At 48.7% G+C, this 15,745-nt stretch overlaps 1 protein-coding gene across 7 annotated transcripts in view; it reads right to left on the reverse strand.

Annotated features, from left to right (window-relative positions):
* The window catches only part of LOC102941049 (myosin phosphatase Rho interacting protein), a 171,835-nt gene that overhangs the window by 12,698 nt on the left and 143,392 nt on the right, over nucleotides 1-15,745 (reverse strand). For 5 of the 7 annotated variants that reach the window (XM_043523615.1, XM_037910287.2, XM_043523617.1 and 2 more), the window contains 8 exons: nucleotides 11,814-15,698; nucleotides 6,669-6,816; nucleotides 5,799-5,916; nucleotides 4,775-4,934; nucleotides 4,258-4,368; nucleotides 2,224-2,310; nucleotides 1,288-1,450; nucleotides 290-375 (listed from right to left, as the gene is read on the reverse strand). In XM_043523615.1, coding sequence (XP_043379550.1) covers nucleotides 290-375; nucleotides 1,288-1,450; nucleotides 2,224-2,310; nucleotides 4,258-4,368; nucleotides 4,775-4,934; nucleotides 5,799-5,916; nucleotides 6,669-6,816; nucleotides 11,814-15,698 — 4,758 coding nt within the window. The remainder of the gene's footprint in view (nucleotides 1-289; nucleotides 376-1,287; nucleotides 1,451-2,223; nucleotides 2,311-4,257; nucleotides 4,369-4,774; nucleotides 4,935-5,798; nucleotides 5,917-6,668; nucleotides 6,817-11,813; nucleotides 15,699-15,745) is intronic. The other 2 variants (XM_037910293.2, XM_043523618.1) reach the window with 1 other exon arrangement.

The raw sequence follows: 15,745 nt of genomic DNA on the forward strand, positions 1-15,745 counted from the left end.
GATGAGGCTGACTTGCCACTATACCCATGTAACTGGTCTTCCAATGGCCTGGCCAATACAAGGGTGACTGTTCAATCAGCAACAGCTCTGGGCAGGGCGATACCTCCTTCTGGGACTACACGCTGACGCAAACACAAAGACCAGCAGTAAGGATGGGAAAATCCTCCTGCCTCATCTCCCTGCCAATCAGCCTCAGTTTCCTCTGTTCCTTGGGCAGTCCTCCCAGAAACCCCCGCTAGAGAGCTATGTGGGGCATTTGCATCACCTGGGCAGAGAGAAACACACTCACCTTTGACCTGATATTCCTTAGTTGCCTGCTAACACTGGATCTGTCTTTCTTCAAGAAGTCGGGGTTGCTTTTTGATTTCATGATATCTGGGGAGAGCAAAGGGAGCAGCGTGAGCCTGCTGCTTACAGCCCTATGATTGCAGAGTTCTGACCCTCTCACAAGGGAGAGCAGAGGTTGGGGACATGTCGGTCAGCAGCGGGGCAATGCCGCCAGGGAGCCGTGCAGGCTCAGTCTGGGCAAAGCTTCCCTGAAGGTGACTCAGAAGAGGGCAGGCAGGGCCCTACAGAGCCACAGGGACAGCACAAGCGAAACATGGCCTCTCACCCAGTTACTGCGTGAGGCAAGAGGCCCCAGGATGCAAGGGACATCCCTGGGTGACTGGGGCACAAGTGATTTCTAAAGACCCAGTGGAAGCTTCCCATCCCTAAGCTGGAAGGAGGAAGCACCACTAAGGGTGAGAGAGGAGTTCAGGCTCCAGGCACATTCAATCCTTGGCCTCTGCAAGGGGATGGGGGACAGGGAGAGTCTGGAATGGGAAAGAGGCTGCAATGAGGACACCTGCCTGTTATTAAGGAACTAGACTGAGATCCTGCCCTGCATGCCAACTCTGACAGGCCACCCAACAGCTCTTGTAGAAGGTATCTTCTAATCACTACCAACCTGGGCCACATTTCACGAGACCACCTGAAGGTGAACAGCTCCCAACCTTATGAACAATCTGAGCCAGGCAGCCCATGCTCCAGTTTCACCTTGCGCACAACCTGGGCCGTCTTCCTCCCTGGTGTTACTCCAATAAATGAAGTGGTGCGACAGGAGGGAGGAATACAGCCCTGTTTGTTTGAATCCCCCAGCATTCACAGTGGATATATTGGAGCTCCTGCAGGACCCTACCATGACCTGCCCTCGCTCCTCTAGGCTCCATCACACTACAGCCGTTACCACCTGCTCCATGTGTTGGGGAAGGGAACGAGGCTGCTCAGCACAGCAGAGGGACTGACCATATCCCGACACAGTGGTATTCTCGGGGGATTTCTCGCCCAGTGCTTCTGTGGCTGCCTTCAGCTGCTCTTTCAACCTGCTGATGTCGCAATCTGCCTTGGCCTTCACGATGCTCAACTCTGTATAGATGTCTTTGTACTTGTCACTGGCGTATTTCTTATCCTGGGAAAGGAACAAGGAAAACCCGCAGGGTTGTCACAGAGTGAGACAGACACACGGAACCAGAAAGTTTGTGTGCTTACTCGAGGGTGATGTGGCAAACCCCAGCAAGACAGGAAACGGGACAGACCCAGGAACTCTCAGCACTCCCACAGAGAGCTTCTTGGGGACAGCAGGGGAGAACTCAGATCACCCTGGTAAAAGCACACTTACTGCCAATCCACCTGTGCTAAAGGAGAGTTTCCTTTGGCTAACAGCTTTTTAGGATCTAGAAGACATAGCTGGGCAGTTCAGATTCCATCCAGTAGAGAGCAGTGCTGCACATGTACACCAGCTCGTTTGTTACAGAATTTATTGTTTGTGGCTTTCTGTTACATCAGGGAAATGGCATGGAATTAAAATGCTGAGAACTTGCCTTGGCAAATTAACCACCTAAAGCAATTGTGATCGGCTCATTCGCAGGGTTTGTGTGTTTGTAACACCGGGCCTTTAAAATCTGAGGTCACAGAAAACCAGGACAAAAACATTTAAGGTAACGTCTTTCCAGGAAGAGACCAAAGCGAATCCTGGTTTGATGCTACCAGATGCTTCATTTGCAGCACAAAGACGATAATGCACAAACAGTAAGTGGCTGTGTTAATTAAGGCAGATCAATGTTTAAATGCTGATTCAACTCTTAAAATAAGTTAGTTAGCCCCCCTGAAAATGAGCAAACCCATACAGGACAGAGGTCTCTCTCTGTGCACGTTCAGAGATGGCCCTGCCCCAGACATTACCCTCAGTGCCGTTTGCAACTCATCCTTGAGGGAGCTGATCTCCTGCTTCAGGTACTGGATTTCTGATTCCTTGACCCGCAATAGGACCTGTAGGGAAAAAGGGACCAGGCATTTTCACTCAGTAACACGGGGGCGAGCGCACACACACTCTAGAGACAGACAGCAAGCCACAGCTTCAGGTGTAATGAGGAGCCCATTGAGCCTGGCCAGGTAATAACTGAGTAAGAAGGTCATAAGTAACAATCAGCATGGATTTGCTAAGAACAAATCGTGTCAAACCAATCTAGCAGCTTTCTTTGACAGCATAACAAGCCTTGTGGATGGGGGGGAAGCAGTAGGTGTGGTATAGCTTGACTTTAGCAAGGCTGTTGATACTGTCTCGCATGATCTTCTCATAAACAAACCGGGGAAATACAACTTAGATGGACTTACTATTGGGTGGGTGCAAAACTGGTTGAAAAACTGTTCCCAAAGAGTAGTTATCAGTAGTTCACAGTCAAGCTTAAAGGGCATAACAAGTGGGGTCCCATGGGGATCAGTTCTGCATCCAGTTCTCTTCAATATCTTCATCAATGATTTAGATAATGGCATAGAGAGTACACTTATAAAGTTTGCGGACGATACCAAGCTGGGAGGGGTTGCAAGTGCTTTGGAGGATAGGATTAAAATTCAAAATGGTCTGGACAAAGTGGAGAAATGATCTGAAGTAAACAGGATGAAATTCAATATGGACAAATGCAAAGTACTCCACTTTGGAAGGAACAATCAGTTTGCACGCATACAAAATGGGAAATGACTGCCTAGGAAGGAGTACTGCGGAAAGGGATCTGGGGGTCAGAGTGGATCACAAGCTAAGTATGAGTCAACAGTGTTAACACGGTTGCAAAAAAAGCAAACATCATTCTGGGATGTATTAGCAGGAGTGTTATAAGCAAGACACAAGTAGTAATTCTTCGGCTCTACTCCGCACTGATTAGGCCTCAGCTAGAGTATTGTGTCCAGTTCTGGGAGCCACATTTCAGGAAAGATATACACAAACTGGAGAAAGTCCAGAGAAAAGCAACAAAAATGATTAAAGGTCTAGAAAACAAGACCTATGAGAGAAGATTGAAAAAATTGGGTTTGTTTAGTCTGGAGAAAAGAAGACAGAGTGAACATAACAGTTGTCAAGTACAAAAAAGGTTGTTACAAGGAGGAGGGAGAAAAATTGTTCTCTTTAACCTCTGAGGACAGGACAAGAAGCAATGGGCTTAAATTGCAGCAAGGGCGGTTTAGAACTTCCTAACTGTCAGGGTGGTTAAGCACCAGAATAAATGGACTAGGGAGGCTGTGGAATCTCCATCAATGGGGATTTTTAAGAGTAGGTTAGACAAACACCTGTCAGGGATGGTCTAGATAATACTTAGTCCTGCCTTGAGTGCTGGGGACTGGACTAGATGACCTCTTGAGGTCCCTTCCAGTCCTGTGATTCTATGATAGTTCAGACCAGACTGTTCTTTGGGGCAGTTCAAAGACGGTGCCCACTTGTGGAGAGAAAGCTGAGCCTGGGGTCTGCGCTGACAATGAGGTGCGCTCGCACATGCTCACATCAACACATTTCACATGCCTCTATCAAAACCGAGCCCCAATGCATCATAAGCATTATCCCCACAGTAGGGCTGGAAAATTGAGGGTAGAAGTTAGATGACGTTTCTAAGGCTAGCAGAGGAACCAGAGGAAGAAGTGGGATTAGAATCCAGCAGTTGCTGGCTCAGTCTCATTCTCAGACCACACTGTGCGTGGTTTTACCATAATTCTGACCACCATTCTCCCCTCTTCCTAGCCCACTGCCAGGCCATTTTCTTGTGAGCACCCGGGCTGTGCCCTGGATGCACTCATGAACCAGGTGGGGGTCAGGGCCTACACTACGTGGTGCTCCTTGCCCATCTACAGCTGGGACCATCTGCAATCCTGTTGGTCATCAGAGACCAGCTTCTCTGTGGCTACCTCCCTGTCCTCTCCATATGCTAGTAGTAAAGGGGGCAGGGCACTTACCTCTAACTCATAGGCATCCTTGCCCTGCGTTAGAGGCGAGCCAGCAGCCTCTCCCCCTCCCTCCCCAGTCCGTAACCGTGTGATCTCCACAGCCAGGCGGTTATTCAGCTCCTGGGAAGAGGAGAGAGTCACTGAGTGAGCAGAGGGGATACAAGATTTCCCAATCCAATGCTGCAGTGGGTGGCTTTGTCCCCAGTTGCTTGCAAGGCTCCCTCTGTGGGGCTCCCCCTATGCAATGCTGTATAGTTCAGATGGGGCTGAATGCATGGGGAGACAGCTGGAGGAATGCAGACACCGTGCAGGTCCTGAGGGCTACCATGGTGCTAGCTTGCTTTTAGCATTGCTTTAATGTTATTACCTAGGGCCAGGACAGCAGAGCAGGCACAGCCAGTGGAGTTCAGCTGGCTGGCCTTGCCTCCAACTTCTCTTCCCATAGGAGAAGCCACCCACGGCCCCAGAAAATCCCACTGAAACCTGAGTGGCCAGGCAAGGAGCTCTGGGGCAGCTGGTGCCTCACCTGATTGTGTGCGTTGAGCTCCTGGTTTTCTCGCTGGCACTGGCGGAGGGCCTGCCTCTCAGCCTCCAGGGCCTGGGCCAAGTGAGCGTTCTCCAAGCACTTCTGGGAGTACTGCTCCGAAAGGACTTCCAGTTCCCGCTGGACCGACTGCAGCTCCTCCCTGCAGAGGGGCCAAGCCAAGAGACAGATGGGCTGGGGCCGTGTACACAGCTTTCCACCGATTAAGGGGGCACCTCACAGACCAAGGTTAGCAGGACATCTGCTTGGGGGGTGAGGGAGACACTCTGCTTTTGGAAGAATACCAGGTGGCCAGCTAGCCTCCTTCTCTCCTGAAACCCCTGCCCCTGCACCAGAAGGGACCTCAGGCACCTGCAATGGAGGGACGTCAACCTTTCAGGCACTTCCGTTGATCACTTAAAAATTACTCTTTGGGCTGAAAGCTACCGTGCTTGTTCTCAGCTTAGATGGAAAGAGTATGTGTGGGTGGACAGGGTTGAGCACAGATGTGTTATACATGGGCAGGAAGCCTGCTAAAGCAGCTTAGCTGTTCCTCCAACTCCCCTGCTAACACACATTTGGTCCTCACTGAAGGCTAGTGCTTTTGCCTTGTGCGAACAGATTTGACTGAGCAATAACAAAGTTCCAGCGGCAGGGAAAACACCACCATGCATCTGCACACTACGTTAACTGTAACACAGAGAATACTGCAGATACAGGTATCTGGAGACTGAAAATTTAAAGATTTCTGGGAGCCTACACAACAGGGATGGCAGGGGGCTGCAGGTCAGGATTGAGGCGCACTGGCAGAGTGGTGTGGAGGTCCGGGGCAGGGCACAGGTTAGGATGGAGGGGCACTGAGTGGAGCTGCCACATCACCCTCTATAACAACAGGTCTCTCTCAGTGCCTCACTTCCAAAGGGAGTAAAAATGTGTCCTGTGAGTCAAGCTAATTTAGAGCATTAGCAGCACATAGTGCAGGGTGAAGGTGGGGGGGGGGGCGAGGGAGGAGGAGAGAGAAACGTACAAGTACTGCTTCCTGAGGGCCTCAATATCCGAGTTGACGCTGCTGATCTGGGAGCGCTGGGTCTTCTCCAGCTCCCTCTCCAGCTCCTCGCGGTGGGCGTTCTTCATGGCTTCGATGGCTGCACAGGACAGAAAGAGGATTAATGCTCTGCAGGAGGTGATGCATTTACCACTTGGTTCAAAGTTCCCCCCCACCTTCCCCCAAAATGTGAGTCACCTTGGTGAGTAATTTCCCTGCTTCACAATCACTTTATTACATGGCACTGGCCATAAAGCAGTGAAAGGGCTTCTGCAAATCTTGCTTTTTAATAGAAGTTCAACAATTGCCTGATTCAGTTTATTTTTTGAGTTATGGGACTCTGAATGCACAAGGCCTGGGCTTGGGCATTTTGAATTCTCCTGGGCACTGAAGAATGAAGTCACTGTGGAATCGGTAATAAATTAGCCCCAGCAGTAAGTAACGCCTCTCTCAGATGGAGCGAAAAACTGGCTGGGCTACATTATCGCCAAGGAGAGGAACATCAGAACAGGACAAGAGATGGGAGGTGGCTCTCCATCAATCACCCCCCCGCCACCCCGAAACCCTGCCCCATCTGCCCTCGCCCCTCACCCAACTGTGCCGCAGAGACCTCGCACCCTCCCGCAATTATACTCCACAGCCCGTGCTCCCTCCACCCACCCTGATCTCCCACTGTCAGACTGGAAACTAGCCCCTGGGCTCTTCACTGATTGTGCAAAACTTTCTGTCCACCCTGCCTTGTGGCGAGTGCTCCATCCACACCCCCTTTCCTCATGCACACAGCTGAGGGAACCTTCCCCTCCCCCTCAGGTCACACACATCAGTGGAGCAACTGCTCTGCTGGGCCCTTACCCGAGATGGTAGCGGCTGTTTCTTCTGCTAGCAGGCGATCTTTCTCCTCCCGCAGTTTCTCCAGTTCCCGCTGGTGCTGCCTCTGCAGATCCTCAATCTTCTTCTGATGTGTCTCTTCCATGGCAGCGAACCCTCGTTCACATGTCGCCTGCAAAATGGAAGGGGAGCTGGAATTTACCTTCCTAACACGGTCTGGAGTGATGCCCTCTCAGGCAAGGTGCCTGCAGTGAACACACACACTGCCCCAACAGCCTGAGAGGGGAACACAATGTGGATCAGCCAGCAAATGGACACACAGACAATGGATAAGTAAGCGCGTAGTAGGGACTAGCTCTGCCCTAGCCAGGGGGCAGGGGCTGGCAGATCTAGGGGGTCTTTGCCATCTCTAACTCTATTAGGCAAGGAGTGGCCCAACAGCTGTCCAAGGGGGAGGGGGAGTTCCATTTTCGAGACTGCTCTAAGGGCCTGATCCAAAGCCCACTGGAGTGAATGGAAAGACTAGCATGGACTTCAGTGGCGTTGGCATCAGGCCCTAAATGGGGGAAGGAAAATGTATGTAATAAGGATGCATCCCTACCGTCCCTTTGGGAGCTCCCTGTCTTCTACTGCATCTACTTCCAGAGCCTTGCTCTCACCCTTCAGGTCCTGCACCATCTCCCCCAGCCTGTGCTGGAGTTCATTCCCTCCTAGCCCCCACCTAGTTCCTCACACTCCCCTCAAACCCCTTTACCTCCTTTGTACCACTCATTGCTCTCTGCACGAGGGACAACTTCACACACCCAGAACAGCAGCCTCCAGCAAATCTACTGAACTCCAGGAATCTTTCCCATGTTCTCCCATCCCAAACTTCTGATGCTCAGCCTGAGTGACAGCCTCTGTATGGCAGTGGCATGTGATGGCAAGCGCAAAGGTGTTCTGCGGACCAAGACTCAGATGCATTGGCAGGGGCGTGTAGGGGCCCAGGGCTGGAGTACCAGTTGGTATGCTGGAGAGTCATTAGCAGGGCCATGTGCGAGGTCCAGGACAACGGCTGCAGGGCATGTTTGAGCTGCAGTGACAATGATCTATTTGGGAAGAGAAAGGGATTACTGGCGAGTTTGCATAGGCTGGAGTCGCAACATGATGGGCTCTTACCAGATTACCAGTTCCTCACTTTCAAAAGCAATTAAATTTGTGCTTTCAAGTCTCTTTTCAAACCCCTAATCTCCAGTGCAGGCTACAGAAGGGGCATGCAACCACCACTGAAATGCAGCCACCTCTGGGGTGGAATGTAGCTGTTTAACAGCAACACTGTATTATAGTTTAGGACAGGAGGTGAAGATGAACGAATACCACATTCAGTTGAAACTGTCTGAGGAATTCAGGGTGCTAGAATTAGTTACCAGAGTTGGAGTTAGGCTGGGACAATGGGGCCATCTCTTGGGGAAAGTGTTATGGGATTTATAATAATCACAAACAGTGAGGTCTTGAATTTTGGCTCTCATCTAAATGATGGCACCTCCTGCATCCCAGCACCAGAACCTCGATTCTGTACTGACTCAAAGGGCAGACCTTCACCCACTGCATCACCAGAATTTTCCTCTGCAGAACATAGGTGCTGCTCTTAGGAGCACCAGCCAACTGCTGACCAGGCCCTGGTGAGATCCAACAGAACCACAACCCACATGTCAGGGCTGTAGCCATGGAGCCTCCCTGTGCTTGTCCATCTCAGGAACCAAACTCCAATCTACACGGCCTCTTTCCTGCGTTTGTCGGGTCAGAGGAGAAGCCGACAGCCCTGATCCTCAGCATCTCTAGCCACCAGCTCCCACTGGGCACAGATGGCTGAGTCATGAGTTGCATGGCTCCTGCTTAGATTTTTCTTTATTTCATGAAGGTGCCATATTCCCTGTGCCAGGCCATCAGCTACAGAAGAAATAATACATGCAGTACTTGGCTCCCCTGTGCAGGAGCCAGCCCTGTTTCCGCTCTCAGTAGGTCACTTTGTAGGCCCACCCTGGCTCAAAGATTTCCCTTCCATTTCAGAAGCCAGATAGCTCCTCTAATCTGCTCCTCCTGGCACCCCACTTGGGAAGAGAGCTCTGAAAACGAATCAGAAGGCAAAGCAACTGGGAATTACAGTTTCAGTTCTCCACACAGCAACAAATGGTTTGCCAGACCCATACTCCAGGAAACCAAGCAGGAGAGAATGCAACTGAGATTCCAGGAGCTTCAAAGTGCATCAGATCCTGGGCAGGACCTATGTAGACAAAGCTTGGTGATGAGAACTAGAAAACTCTGCTAGTGAGTTCTGAAACGTGCCTGTATTCAGGGCTGTGTTACAAACCTGACACTAGAGCTAAACTAGCCAAATGGTCCCATCATACTCCATGAACCACTTGGCAAACGGGGGTTGAGTCACGGGTCAGATTCTCCTCCTATTTATGCCAGTTGGAGACTGGTGTCACTCAGCTACCTTGACCTCACTGGAGCTCTTCTTGATTTTACACCAGTGTGTTTGGTGGGAGCCACAGAAACTTAACTGTTTCAGTTAAGTTTGAGGTCAGAATGAATCCAAAGCAGAATTTAAGGGTTGTGAACTGACCCCCCGCCCCCCCTGCAACTTCTACCCCACAAATCCAACCCTGCATTGCCAGTTTCTCTCTGCTCTATGCACTCAGATATACAGCCTGGGTCATCAGAGTCTGGTTTACTGAATGCCAGCACTGACGAGAGGAGCTTAAACTTTAACCTGGATTGTCTTCAGTGGCTAAAGTTTAATGGCTCCTGCCGAGCTTATCCTGTAGCATCAGCACTAGTTATGAGCCTACGTCCTCATGTAGGACTCAACATGTGACTCCAGAGGTGAGAGTGTTACCCACTGAGCCCTACTGATTCTTATTCTTAAGAGTCCCCTGTTCATCGTCTAATGCTATGTGATCAGTGTGAATTCTAGGTCTGGATTTCATTCTTTGACTTGCTTTTTTATCCCGAGGCATTTTTCCTTTTCTCAACCTTGTTTCTTGCTAATAACCCAGTGCCATAACCTATCTGGACTTGGCTGACTGAGCATCAGGGTGAGGTAGCTTTGTTATGCTAGAATTCTTATCTACAGGCATAACACAGGGAGGAAAATTGGCAAGTGCTTCTTAATAACATTGGTTGGTAGGTACAGTATTTAGTTTATTGTAAACGCATTGCTGTAAATCCGAGAAATTAGTGAGGGTCGTAAAGTTCCAGAGTATGCAAAGGAAAGGAGAAAAGTATTTTAATGCTATTTTAATGTGCGTATTAAAGAGAGTTTTGGAAAGTGCCTGGGTTAGCTTCCTAGTAACCAAGATTAATTTGATATTTTTGTTTCTGTCCCCTCAGTTCATACAAGTGAGGGAAGGCGAGAGGGAGGGAGATCTAGAGATCTCTCTCTGTCCTTCCTCAGCACAGGTCTGCCAAAGGTTACTGCTCCATTGTTTTGCCATCTGGCAAACTGCAGGTTTCCAGCAGTCTCCAATAGGGAGTCTCAGTTTGAAAACAGCTGAGGCAGTGAGGTCTAATGGCTTTTCGAGCGAGTTTGGAAGCAGCAAAAAGGCCACTGTGGGATGCACAATAAAGGGAATTGTTTATAAAGCAAGAACGCTCTTCCTCTTGGACCCTATTTGGAAAATGGCATGTTGCCTGGGACACTGATTCCAAGGTCTTTTTAGTTTTCAAGGACAGAGTAACCGTGGCAGTGACTGGGCTGAGGGAGAAGTTGGGTAAGAGTTTAGGAAGGGATTTTCCTCTCAAAGAGTAACTGGAGTTTGGAGCTGTCTGTGGAAGTCATGGCAACAGATATCCTAGGACCTGTGTGTTTAAGAAATGCGGTTCCTGTCCTTAACGCTCCAATCTATCCAGCACCTCCTGCCGAATGAGGGGTTTGTCTCAGGAAAAGGAAGAGGAACTTGGGTAGATTTACCATTCTTCCCAGGCTAAAAATTCTATGTATCCAGAAACTGGCATAAACCCTAGCCCCATCCCTTACTTCCAAGCCTTGCAGATTGCACGGTTCAATAACGCTCCTGCTAGACTCAGGCTCTCTCGTCACTTTAAAATCTCTCTGCTGACTCTGAAGGATTATTGCTCCCGTGCAAGCACCTCTGTCTGACTTGCTTCTCTGCCCATGAACCCTGGGTCCTTGATTGCAGTCTGGATTGGCTGACCTTTTGGTACCTACACTCCATATTCAACCTGGAAATCAGCTCGAGCGCTGTTAGCAAGTCCATATTTCACTGCTACAGAACCAGCTCCCAGCTGGAAATGGTCTCAAGTTCAAAAAACAACAGTCTTTAGAAGCTGTAATGCCAGGTTCTGCTTTGATAGCCAGCTCTGAATGGTAGAGCATCGTGTGTAAATGCATTTTGTGGCCATTGCTCCTGTTCCTTCAAACTTTGTTTCTGCACCTACTTCCGGCTCCAACAACTGTGCACTGTTTGTCACGTAAAAAACTGCTGGAAAAAACAGCAACACTGGATTTCCCTGTTAGCCACATAGAGCCGAGATTAGTATTAATTTTTTGTCTATAAAACTTGTCCTCTTTTAACCAGACAGATTCTCCCCTCCTCCCACAAACATACGTTTTGAGAGTATATGTTTACATTTTGCATTAGGGCTCTGAAGGCAAGGGAGTTGGGCTTGAAGTTTGATCAGACCGGGAAAGAGCTCTGGGAAGCTGCTTTGCACAGAATGTATGACTCAGCCATGAGGAAAACACTGCAATGTTCGTGTTTGGAGGAAGCTTGGTTGCAGCGTGACATTATTACAGCCATTTTGGACCCCGACTCCCACCACTAAATGACCAGCAGCCTCTGCCACCGTTCCCAATCAAATAATTCTCTCTCATTGTGCCTGAGCCTTTTTAAACAGCCAGGTACAAGGGACTAGAAGCACTAAGCAACACATTTAGAATGCATCCCAGTACAGAGAAGGGAAGCATGGAGAAAACTAACGTGCGTTGAGAGAGACTTTACAGGTCATTTTAATTGGTTTGGTTTCTCTTAACTATCTTAGGTCTTATGGGGAGTGTTGTCCCTGTGTGGGGAACCATATGTACGAGAAGGGCCTCCGAACAAACTGGAACATTGCATTGATAGGAAGGAAGGGTTATGGGGTAAAATTAAATGTATTCAAAACCTTCAGGTTCTCAAAGTCTTTCTGATATTTTTCCCTCAGTGCTGAAGCATTCCCCTCCACGTGCTTGTTCTCCAGCTCGTCCCTCATGGCATTCATTTGGGCCTCCAGCTCTTGAATGCGCTCTCTCAAACCGTGCACGGAGTTTAACTCGCTCTCGGAGACCAGCATCCCGCCCTCGGGCTGATCTGTTGCCCATTCATTCCCGTCACTGGTTTCAGACCCTTTGGAAGGCAAGGCTTCTGGGTGCTGCCTCTGGTAATTGTCTAGTGTTTCTTGTAAGCGCAGCAGGTTCTGGTTGTAATGCTCCTGCAAAGTATGCAGTTCCTCGTTGTGGATGATTTGCAGTTCCTTTACGTTGGCCTGGAATTTGTCCTCCAACATTTGCATTTGCTCAAGGTGATACCTCTCCATGTTTTGCTTATCTCGGATGACGGCATCAAGTTGATTTAGGCCCTCTGTTCTCTCTGCCTTCAGAGTGTCCTCCGTCCTAGTCAACTGCTCAATCACATTTTGCATCTCCTCCTCATACCTGCCTTGCAACTCAAATAAGTTTTTGCTGTGTTTGTGCTCTTCTTCCTCCAAGAGCCTCCGCTGATTGTCCAGCTGAGAGACTTTTGCCTTAAGGTCTACATTCTCCCTTTCAATGATGGCTATCATCTCATCATATTCACTCTGCTGCTTTCGAAGCAGGTCTTCGTACTCCTCACGAAGGGCAGACACTGTCTTTACACGCTCTTGACACAGAGCATCCATGTTTTGCAAGGACTCTTTGTAAAACTTTAGCTTCCTTTCATACTCGAGTTTAACTTTGAAAGCCCCATAACAAACCTGAGCCTGGATAATTGCATCTTGAACTAACAATGATGAATAGCGCTCAAGATCTCCCATGCACGTATGATATGAAAGACACTGAGAAATTTTTAGGAGCTTCTGGCAATCGCGTATGGCTTCCTCAGGGGACAAGGATAATAAGGCAACAGATATTTCTTTAAGAACATTTGCTTTTTCTGTGAGTTGTTGGGCAAGGTCTTCTTGAATGGCAACAAGAGCTTCACTACTATGGTCTGGCAAACCATGGGCCTGTATCATCTTGGCTGAATCTTGACATGGCATTACCTTGAGGTGACTCCTATCCCAAGAGGTTTGGGTTCTTTCTGAAGCATCTTTTTGGATTTCAAGTGCTTCAGAAATTTGATGCATAACCCTGTCAAATTCAGAGGTCCTATATGCTTTGATGATTTCCTCCAACATGCATTTATGTTGCTGGAGAGCTGTTTTGGTATTGTGAAGGTCTTCTTCAATTGTTTTTAACCTCTGATGAAAAGACTCTCGCATCTTCTGTGCCACAAAACCAAGTTCTGCCCTGATCAATGTAGCATCTGCTACTGTTTGGACAAGGCATTGGGGAAAACTAAAACTAGCTGCTTCTGTTTTGCTTTCTACCTCCTCTTCTCTGGTGCCCAAGTGCTTTCTCAATTCTTCCACCTGGCTCCAAAATTCACCTTCCAGTAGCAGCTTCTTAGATAAGATGTTGGCCAAGGCAATTGCTGTATGTGACACATTTGCCGGCTCTAAAAAAACCACCTCAGCTGTCTCATGAATCTCTCTGAGACTCTGGGAAATCTCCGAGCTTGCATTTTTCAAAGATTCTGCTATTTGGTTGATCAGGGAGGCTTCAAATGCTATCCTCTCAGAAAGCAATCTTAACTGGTCTCCATCAGACATTTCAACTTGCTGCTGCTGGGAAACGAGTTTCTGTTCCTCCTGCAAACTCCCTTCGGCAGGTGGAGTTTGAGCCACACAGCTTTCGCTCTGCTGATAATCAGAGGAGATGGGTGTCCCTTGCAAGACCTGGACTGCATTTGACAAGGTGGTTTCCATGCTGGACAGAGTGGTAAGAAACCAATCTCTCTCTTTCTCCTGGTCAGATTTGGGTAAAGCCCTTAGCTGTTCTCTGCATTTTTCTAAGCAGATCAGGGTTTGATCATTTTTCACTTGGAAGTCTCCCAGCTCATTGACATGATTTTTTATCATTCTGAACTTTTCCTGTCTCTCATTTTCCAGCTGTGAAACCAGAGCACCAACTTCAGATAAGCTAGCTTGGAGCTGTTCTCTAAGCTGGGACTCTGTGCTGGCCCACTGATGGTGGAGGGCTATCAGAGTCTCCTGGTTATGACCTTGCTGGCTTTCAAGCTTCATGGACACATCTTTGAGCTTTTCCTCCGTGATGTAAAGTTTGGTTTCCAGGGAATGGATGATTGAGAGATAAGTCTCAGAGTCACTGGTTCCTGAGGCTGGGTAACCAAGAACTGGTTCTGATGACATGCTTTCCTCGGACAGTGATCTGTCCTGGCTTGTGTCTGAAGACGTGCTACTAGTCCAATTTTTCTCCAACCCATCTGAATGGATGTATTTTTGGCACTGGATGTTCGAGAAGCGGATTCTTTGCCTTTTGGCACCTAGGGTTCCTATATCAGGCTTCACTAAGGCTTTCTGCTGTGGCTCTCTGTCTTGAAGCTCTGCAGACTTCAACAGAGACCTAAGTTCTTCGGCATTCAACATGGTATGCTCACCAGCCAGACTCTGGCTGGTCTCAGGACCTTCAGCATCCTCCTCCTTTAGTGCATAATTCAAACCTGGAAGCCCCTCAGGAGCTGGCATGTCTGGAATGTGACTTTCATCAGCCTCAAGATTAGTGCAGAAGTCCTCCATATCTTTAGCACACGGTACTGAGTCCACATTAGCTAACTTCTTTAAAACCTCTTCTTTGGCCTGTAACCTTACTTCTGTTTCCTCTAAACTGCTGCCCAAAGCAGCCATTTTAACCAAAGCCTCGTTGAGGTCTTGATCTTTCTTTTCAACCATTCTCAAGTGCATTTCCTTAACGTGTCTCAGTTCTTCCTCTTTTTCTTCCAGCACCTTCTGCACGCTCTGGAACTGATCTGATACTTTCTCATACAATTGCTCCAGCTTATCATAGTTGGTCTCCTCCATTTTCAACTTTGATTGCAGCTTGGCAACTTCGTTATCTGACTCTTCAACCTGATTCATCAGCTCTTGGAACCTACATTTGATCTGATCTCTCTCCCCTTCAAGTTCCTTGATATCCTCAGCAAGCTTCTGGATGCTGGCCTCCTTCATCTCCAGTTGCTCCTCTAGCTGGTGGACAATCTCGCTACCTTCAAATTTTGCATTCAGTTTCTCTTTCTGAAGAATTTCCATCTGCTGCTCATTGTTTTGAAGCTGATTCTCGTACTCGCTGGCCTTATCCTCCACCTCCTTCAGACTCTGTATTAAAACCTGCTTTTCCTTCTCACAGCTTTCCAACAAAGCCTCATAATTCTTCTGCAACTTCTCCTCCATTAGGATCCGAGCCTGTTCACTAGCGTTCAGCTGCCTGCTCAGGTCTGCAATCCTGTCCTGGAGCCTCTGCACTTCTTTCTGGTGGTCCCTTTGCAATGCCTGTTGCATTTCAAGATCCCTCAGCTCCTGTGTCTTTTCCAGCAGCAGCGCCTCTGCACTCTTCAGCTTTTGCTCACTGGCTTTTAACTGGGAGCTCAGAGTGGTCTCACTGTGCTGCCACTCCTCCAGCTGCTCTTTGGCTTTCTCCTTCTCACTCTTTAAGTCACTCCTCAGCTTGGCCAGAGTTTGCTCTTTGATGGACAGCTCAGCCGCAGCATTACTGAGCCTTGCCTGCAGGCTCTGAATCTCGGCTTCATGATGCCGGATCACATCCTTTGCCTCACCATAGCTACGTTTCAGTGACTGGATCTGCTGATTGATCAGCTCCTGACGCTGGCACTGGGCTTCCAGCTCACTTTGGAGGTCTTGATTGACTTTATGGAGCCTCTGCCAGGCACCCGATGGTGAGGCTGCCACCTCGGTCTTAAAAAAATTGATTAAATACTAGATTAGTAGTACTTGGGTCTCAG

This window comes from Chelonia mydas, chromosome 10 (genome assembly GCF_015237465.2).
Source record: "Chelonia mydas isolate rCheMyd1 chromosome 10, rCheMyd1.pri.v2, whole genome shotgun sequence".
NCBI classification, from domain to species: domain Eukaryota; kingdom Metazoa; phylum Chordata; order Testudines; family Cheloniidae; genus Chelonia; species Chelonia mydas.